The following is an 8,852-nucleotide window of genomic DNA, read 5'->3' as shown; positions in this document are numbered from 1 at the left end:
CCGACTTCAGCCAGGTCACGATCTCACTGTCCGTGAGTTCGAGCCCCGCGTCGGGCTCTGGGCTGATGGCTCAGAGCCTGGAGCCTGTTTCCGATTCTGTGTCTCCCTCTCTCTCTGCCCCTCCCCCGTTCATGCTCTGTCTCTCTCTGTCCCAAAAATAAAATAAAAACGTTGAAAAAAAAATTAAAAAAAAAAAAAGTGATGGGGAGAAGGAGGGCACTTGTGATGAGCGCTGGGTGATGTATGAAAGTGTTGAATCACTATATTTACACCTGAGACTAATAGAACACTGTACATTAACTGGAATTAAAATAAAAACTTGAAATTAAAAAAATATTTTTTAAAAATTTAAATAGTAAAAATCACATCCTATTTTCTCTTATTCCTCTATTACACTTTCTCTCCGCTTTATAGTTCTCTAGCCCCGATCAGGCACAATCCCATCTACGTTTCCAGTAGACTGGGACCAAGTGAGAGGTCACTGATTTTAAGTGAGCTTCTGATCAAGGCTGAGAAAATTTTAATATCACAGTTTTTAATGTTCTGGCCCAGTGTTGGAGGATTGGAGATACTTATGGCAAGGAAAAATAGATACTAAGTATACTGCATAGACAAAGGCTGGTTAGCTATATGTCAACTATTTGGACGAGACAGCACCCCAAAACACATAGATACTGTGAACACAGCATTACAGATAGAGAAGACCATATCCTACCCTTTGAAAAAAGCCAGTGGTCCTTCTTTAGTGAGCATTGTAATTGCACAGTTGGGCACACTTGTGTACTGTCCTGGTGGAGAATTAACAAATCTGGTTTTTACCACATCCACTGGAGAGGACAGAACAGTTGTGCAAAATCCGGCGATGAGAGCTGACACAAAGTGGCAGGGTAGGTCATCTAAAACGGACCAATGAGACAAGTCAGCATCAGACTTTTGGAAGAAGCTTCTAGTTTTCAGTTCTCTATCAGATCCTTATAGAACCTGTTAGAATATTTTAGGAACCTATCCAATGGTACTACATTTTAGATAAAACCACTGATGAGCCCCTTATTTAACCAGCTCATTTGGATATAGTGTGGGATGGACTCACCTTCTGAATTATGCTATATAAAGAATAAGATGCCAACAAAGTCCCATATATTAGTATTAAATGAGAATAATGCTGATTAAGAATATAGTTGCATTTTCTTTTTGTTGTAGCAAAACATCTAATATTTAGAGTTTGGGTTTTTTTAATTTTTTTTATTTTATTTTATATTTGAGAGAGAGAGAGAGACAGAGCATGAGCAGGGGAGGTACAGAGAGAGAGGGAGACACAGAATCTGAAGCAGGCTCCAGGGTCCAAGCTATCAGCACAGATCCGGACACGGGGCTCAAACTCATGAGCAGTGAGATCATGACCTGAGCCGAAGTCGGACGTTCAACCGACTGAGCCACCCAGGTGCTCCCCCCCCCACCAACTTTTTTCCTTAAAAACTCTATCTAATGGGGGCACCTGGGTGGCTCAGTCGGTGAAGCATCTGACTTCAGCTCAGGTCATGATCTCAAGGTTCCTGAGTTCAAGCCCTGCATTGGGCCCTCTGCTGACAGCTCGGAGCCTGGAGCCTGCTTCAGATTCTATGTCTCCCTCTCTCTCTGCCCCTCCCCTGCTCTTACTCTGTCTCTCTCTCTCTTTCTCTCTCTCTCTCTCTCTCTCTCTCAAAAATAAATAATCATTTAAAAAAAGTTATATCTAATGTTCAAAATTACTTAATTTTTTAAAAGAGAGAACTGTTACAATTAGGGGGTTTAGTACAATGTGGCTGGAGAAGCTCCAGGATGAAACTGTAAATGCGCAGACCTGGTTGTTATCTACAATAGGAAGTTACCTGCTAGTAGTTTGTTTTTCACGAGGGCCTCCTTCATTAGATCATAAGTAACTATCTCTGTACAATTGATGATGACATTTCTCGTCAGATTGGGAGTAGTCCCTGAAAAGAAGAAAATGTTTAATAGCTCCAGTATATGATAAAGTGGTAATTGAATACATGTGTTTTAATAATTACAAAATTCACCTTAAAGTCAGTTACCTTTCCAAAGGCCTGTCAGGCCTTCCGTTGTTGCTATAATTCTGTAAGCATTGTAAGTCCCGGTGTATCGGGGTTTGAGACCATGCAGATGGCTCTGTGCTTGAAGTCTGACCTTCACGACCTCTGTGGGTTGCCCTATGAATACTGCTACTCCTCCAGTCGTTAGACCAGCTGAGATCTTGCTTCCTAAACCAGCTGTTGCTATTCAGAGAGAAAAAATATTTATCAAGCAAAAATTAAAAAAAAAAAAACACAACAACAAAAAACCAAGACCCAGAATGCAACTCTGTCTTTTTAATTTTAGTAGTTAGTATTATTCTATCTTTATATCTTTTCTATTTCCCCAATGCTTGTGATGATCATGCACTAAGTATGTGCTAAATCACTATAGGCTAGAAACCTCAAAGTTGACTAGAATTAAAAAAAAAATAAAGACTTTGAAGCACCAAGAAACACAATACTTAGTTCTTTCCCATATTTGGCTCTCTTTTTCTGTATATCCCAAATGGGAGGAGACACCAGTCACCAGGGAGGCTTAACCTTCCTCTCATCAATGGTGATGTTAATTATTGGACTTCGAGGTCTTAGGAAAATCCCAAGTGGGCAAAAGGCCCCCCTATGGGATGTCAAGTGGTATCAGGCTATGAAGGGTTACAAAGGGAACAACAACAACAAAAAGAAGTGAAAAAAAGTGATTTTTTGATATAAAATTTTGAAATCTTTTAGCCCAAGTTACTCAAGACAGATATTATTTAATCAACTATAAATGGTCTTGGAGCCCTCCTCTCCCACCCCCACCCCCATGCTCATTCCCATAATTAAAGTATGGATCAAAAACATTTACTCATCAAGGGCTTTCTCAGTCATTCTGTTTCCTAATCTGTAAAATAGAGACAATAACATCTACCTCATAGAGTCACTGTGTCAGTTAAAATAATATCAATTCAGCACTTAACATACTAACCTGCATATAGGAAGTACAGCAATTCTTTTCCTAACTGTATGATTGTACTCTTTTCTCATCATGCTTGTCTAGGAGCTGAGCATACAATAGATAACCATCTTTTAAATTGGCAAGCTTAAGTCCACTCTAGTCCTTCCTCACCACTGCACCTGACTCGGTTCTCTGGTCTTCTCTAACACTGGAGACCTGACAAGGAAACTCTTAAAGGAAACGAGTTTTTTCCTGTCCTCTCAACTCTCCTCATGAGGTCTGATTTTCTTCCCTTCAGACCAAAGGGTTTCAAGTTTGTTGCATGCCAAAATTTCCATGAAACTTGTGAGAACATAGATTCCCTGGTCCCAACCTGAGCAATTCAGATTCGGAGGACAAGGCAGTCCTCAGCACTTGGGAGTTTTAACAAGCTCCACTGGTGTTCCTGAGAGACTTCACTGTTTGGAGAACTTTGACTTAAATGTTATTTTGCAGCCCATCCATCTTCTCCAGATGGATATCCAAATGAGGCCCCAAATATCTAGGATCCACCAGGTGATTTTTACAAGTGTAAATCTGCATCTGAAAACTCGATTTTGCACACTTTTCTTTCCATGAACGGTGAGTACCAAGCTAATATTGGATGCTTCCTTGACAATTTGTTATGAGGACCACTACCCTGCATGTAACATTGCTTGACCAGAGCTGGGCTCAGGGCATGTCTTTCTATCTGTCCTTCCCAGGAATGTTCCCTGCTTACTTTCTTCCCCTGCGCTGAAGAACTCCTGGACGGTGTCATAGAGGCCGATCCTAAGAGAGGCAAAGCTTATTTGTCTCTGGAGGCCAGCAGGCAGCCCACTATAGAGTTTCATCGGCCCTTCTGTTTTTGCCAGAGTGGTGATTGTTCCCAGGACACCTCTGTACTTAATGGTGCTGGAGGTCTGGCATTCGCCTTGGATCTGGAAATGAGAAAGGACAGGTCAGAGCGAAGTTAAAATTGAGTAAGGGGATCCTAACTGGTGAGGAAAGAACGAAGACTGGCCATAGGTGGTCCTCGGTGGAGGAGAAACTTTAAGCCAAGATTTTCCCGGCTGTGTTCCTACTTTCAGTTCCTTTTCCCTTTTCAGCAACGTCTCCTTATATATCTCTGTATCTCTCTAGCTATGTATATATGCAGAGAGATCAGCTATAATGCACATTTTGAACATTCCCACCCTCCCTGTATAAATTCTCCAGGACCCCTAAGCGGCAGATGCGAATGTGACCCCTCCAAATTAAGGAAGGCAAAGAGCCTGGCTTGTAAACTGGGAGAGGCTGGTATTGTTAGCCGTTAGAACACTTAGTACACGCTAACTTTGGGGGCTTTGGCAGCAGACATGGTCAGCCTGTCTTCCGTGGCTTCTTGTGGTTCTTCCGTTACTCTCAAAGCATTCCAGTTTCCCACCCTGATGCATCCAGTGCTGCGCAATGCCGCACCATTTGTTAAGGGGCCGACGGCCCCGCCTCGAGAAGGGGTGGTTAAACCAAAGCGCTTGTCAAAGGCACGCACAGAATAGATGTCCTCCCTCTCCTTGAGACACGTCCCCATCTCGCTCGCTACCTGTAGCCGGACTTTGGCCGTGTCCAGCGGGAAGGTGATCACATCCGCCACACAGGCCGCCACGCCAGCAGAGACGATCTTGACCGCCATGGTCGGGGGCACGTCCGAGGCTGTCAGGCCCACCATCTTCGCTCAAATTGCGGAGCGACGAGCGGGCGCAAGGACGAAGGACTCGGGCCCCCGCAAGGTGGAATTTCTCCCTGCCTCTCCTCCCCTGTCCCGCTGGGACAGCAAACCGGCTTCCTGACTTCAGAGAGGCGGGGGACGCTCGCAGCTTGGGCGGCGCGCGGGCAGTGGCTGCAGGTGGAACCGGGCGCACCTCTCGTCTTCCCGCCCTCGCGCCGGGGAGGACCAAGGCTCGCTGGCTGGAAGCTCCCGTGCGCCCTGCCAGCGCCGGGTGACTTATATAGGCAGCCGCTCGGGGGCTGCGGCTCGCCAGGTCTCCGCAGACCGGGGGTGGACCTGGCTGGGGCGTGCCCTGGGGCGCCAAGTCCCTCCCACCCGCATCCTCGCCGCGCGCCTGGAGAGCCGGCTTCCACCCCGAAAGCAGTCGCCGCGCACCTAGCCTTCTGCGCCCTGCGCCCTGCGTCCGGCACTTCCGAGGGAGGGCGCACCGCAGCAGGGACCAGCCCCGGTCCCAGCTGGGGCCGGGAGCAGGTGCGGGCTTCCTAAACAAGCGCGATCTCGGGGCCTCTGGTAAAAGGTCCTGCCGAGCTGGGAATTCACCCAAGCAAGAGTGGAGCACCCCTTGTATCCTTCGGGCACCCTGGGAACCTTGCGGGCATCCTCTCGGCTTCCTTTTCTCTCTTTTTAACTTTTCATCCTCCTTTCTTCTTTCCAACCACCAAATCCAGACCCGGGAAAATCCCAGGCAGGAACCAAGAACACCTTGAATTTTAAAAAGAAATAGGGGCGCCTGGGTGGCGCAGTCGGTTAGGCGTCCGGCTTCGGCCAGGTCACGATCTCGCGGTCCGTGAGTTCGAGCCCCGCGTCGGGCTCTGGGCTGATGGCTCGGAGCCTGTTTCCGATTCTGTGTCTCCCTCTCTCTCTGCCCCTCGCCCGTTCATGCTCTGTCTTTCTCTGTCCCAAAAATAAATAAACGTTGAAAAAAAAGAAATAAAGTGTTTCGTTTGAACGCTTTTTGCAGAGGATGTCAAATGAGATCACTGACATACTAGAAAGCAAATGGTAAATTGCTAATGCACTCTATGAAGCGAGATATAACTTGCTCCTTTTACTTTCCTTTCTTAGGGCAGGGCGGTGGAAATGACACCGGCAGATCCCTTGGCTCCAAGGGGCAGTTCTTCTGATCTGGCTTGGTCATCTGGACTCCCACTTTTGCTTCCTTCTAGTAAAATATGGTTCCAGAGACATCCCAGGTGGGAAATCTGTTGCTAGCTTACCTACAGTGATAAATTAAATGTTGCAATGTGTCTTTGTTCCTACTCCTACCCTGTGCAAAGCTGTATTGTGAGCATTCATTTATTCTTTCGGTTCAAGAGTAGGGAAAATAAGATACAGAGCCCCTAGAGAATGATTTCCAAATACTCCGTATGAACAGGTTGTGTGCCCTGTGCTAAAAGCCTTTCTAGAGGACTTCCAAGAGAGGACATGGCTGAGAGATATTGAGGAAGCCAATGGTAAAGGTAGGGTGGGCTCTGAATAAACAGGAGAAGAAGACAGTGGTTTTCCTCCTCTGCAAACACCTGCTGAAATAAAGAGCAGTTGAGGCAAGTAGGTGGCATATACAAAGGCAAAGACTTGGGGAAAGCAGGGTGAATGTATGGGGATGTATTCTGTTGACCTGCCTGAGAAAAATGGGTGATGGGAAGAAGGAGAGAGGCAGGGTATGATGTTGGTAGAAGATGAAAATGTGGAAGCCAGACATGGCCAGCTGAGGGCTGATCCTGAGAGTCTATTCCAAATGTGTGTTCATGTTATCACTTCATGCCTGTGTAGTTCTTTACAGATTGTAAATGTTGTATTTGATATGGTAGACAATACAGCTTTGTGAATGGTTTGATATAGAGTCAAAGATTTTTCAGAGATGACTCTAAGTTTAAGAACATGGATAGTAGTGGGGCGCCTGGGTAGCTCAGTTGGTTAAGCATCTGACTTCAAGTCAGGTCATGATTTCACCCCCGACTTCAAGTCAGGTCATGATTTCACCCCCGCAGACCGGGGGGTGGACCTGGCCGCGGCGTCCCCCCGGGCCGTGCTTGTGGGTTCGAGCCCCACTTCAGGCTCTATGCTGACAACTCAGAACCTGTAGCCTGCTTCAGATTCTGTGTCTCTGTCTCCCTCTGCCTCTCCCCTGTTTGCACTCTGTCTCTTTCTCTCTCAAAAATAATATGATAAACATTAAAAAAATAAAAGAGCACGGGTAGTAGGCTCAGTGATGGTGCCAGCTGATTGTCATGAGACAGTTGGTAAGGAGAGGTGATTTTAGGGGCAAGAAGATGAGATTAACTTTTAAAGTCTTGGAATTATTTGAAGAGAAGAGTGTTTATCATAGGTAAAAAGCTACCATAGGAAACTACATATAACCTACTAAAAGAGCAAGAAATCAGAGCTGGGAGGTATTTGGGAGACAGCAATATGGATGCAATGAGAAGGGGTACGCTTTAAATGGGAGTGAGTACAACAGGATTGGGCCAAGTGGTAGGGGTACCCAGAGTTATGGTCTGGGAAGAATGGTCTTGTCAAAGGTAAAATTCGTAGTGTGTCCAGTCATGGAGCCATGATATTAGAGAATATAATTTAAGGAAGGGTGGGGTCTCGACTAGCATGAAATTTAGAAGATGTGTCAAAAGAGGACAAAAGTGAAGAAAAGCCTACTGAATTTGGCTCTAACACTATCGGTCATCTTAAGGAGTATGCTGTGGTGGAGTCATTAGGTTGAGGCTGATGGCTAAGCAGAGATCGAGAATGTTCAGTATAGTGTGACTAAGTGTCTAAGAGGGGGACACTTTTCCTTGGTAACTCTAGTGAACATCTGCTATCAACTGGTTAGTCCCCAGCTCACAACTCACCCCTTCTAAGAGGCCCTTGGAAGGAAGTAGGAGAAAGTTTGCCTCAGGTCGGAGAGAACAGTAGGGTAGAGGGTGGCGTCCCCAAGGTCAGACTTCTCTTCTGGCACAAAGAAGAAGAGGTGAAGAATAGGTCAGTGTGACCAAGGGTAACAGCCCTTTTATGACATGGTTAAGGAATGGCAGCGAGTTCTTAATGTACTAAATTCCTATTTCCTTTTTGAAAATTTAGAGCAACATTTACAACTGTACTTGCTCAAGCTGTGGCCAATCAAGAATCACTGAACAAATGTCTCTATATTACATAAAAAAAGATAATGCTGTGCATTTGAATACTGTTCTACACTTTCCCATAATTCTGTCACTAACCACCAATAGGAAACTCTGTGTTGTAGTTGTATAGATAACTGTGCAAATTACAGAAGAGACGATTCATAAAAAAAGAAATACAAATTTTAAAAATAGAGGTGATATATTTAATGTCATTGATAATGTACCTTTTTCACCTAATAAATTAATACCCTGTCTCTACCAAAATTATAATTATTACCACATTGACATGTATATTTTCATATTATAAATTTAATCTTATAAATATACATAAATAATGAGTTAATTACAAACTGTGAATGGTAAAAGCATGATAATTATAATATCAGTACTATATTAATGACAGCATTATAAATTTGCATAGTTCTTTTAGAAAACAGTTTGGCAGTATGCAATGAGCAAAGACAACATCCATGTCCTTTCATCTAATGATTCTTCTTCTGGATACCTTCCCTAAAATAATTAGCCAAAATGTGAAAAAGCCATATATAGGATGATGCTTACTGCAGTCTAATATTTGTAAGAGCAAAGTAGTGGGGGTACCTACATCAGTTTCTCTCACCTGGGTTTGTCAGAAGAATCATGCATATTAGTGACCCATAAGTGTCCACCTGTATGCAGCAATACGTAAATGGAAGGAGAGACTGCACTTAGGAATTGGGAAAGTAGGGAGAGGGCAGGAAGGGGTTCTCTTAGTCCAGCCCAGCCCAAAGAGAGAGACTATCAAACTGTGTGTTAAAGGAGAAAATATTCTGTTTTCATAGCACAGTCATTTAAGAGAAACAAGCCCATGTGCAAATTCTAGCTAAGATACTTCCTGGCTGAGTGAGCGTGGACAAATGACTTCTCTGAACTCATATTCTTCACTTTTACAATGACTATTCTTGTGT

At 44.6% G+C, this 8,852-nt stretch overlaps 1 protein-coding gene across 1 annotated transcript in view; it reads right to left on the bottom strand.

Moving 5' to 3' along the window:
• UCP1 (uncoupling protein 1) overlaps nucleotides 1-5,077 on the bottom strand; it is a 7,399-nt gene extending 2,322 nt beyond the window's left edge. The window contains exons 1-5 of the mRNA XM_040473384.1: nucleotides 4,604-5,077; nucleotides 3,764-3,962; nucleotides 2,070-2,270; nucleotides 1,869-1,970; nucleotides 716-896 (exon numbers count right to left, since the gene is read on the bottom strand). Coding sequence (XP_040329318.1) covers nucleotides 716-896; nucleotides 1,869-1,970; nucleotides 2,070-2,270; nucleotides 3,764-3,962; nucleotides 4,604-4,729 — 809 coding nt within the window. The 5' untranslated portion in view covers nucleotides 4,730-5,077. The remainder of the gene's footprint in view (nucleotides 1-715; nucleotides 897-1,868; nucleotides 1,971-2,069; nucleotides 2,271-3,763; nucleotides 3,963-4,603) is intronic.
• Nucleotides 5,078-8,852: the final 3,775 nt, after the last annotated feature.

Source organism: Herpailurus yagouaroundi, unplaced genomic scaffold, assembly GCF_014898765.1.
Source record: "Herpailurus yagouaroundi ecotype Mexico unplaced genomic scaffold, PumYag 28, whole genome shotgun sequence".
NCBI classification, from domain to species: Eukaryota; Metazoa; Chordata; class Mammalia; order Carnivora; family Felidae; genus Herpailurus; species Herpailurus yagouaroundi.
This window is presented reverse-complemented; position numbering and strand designations above follow the sequence as displayed.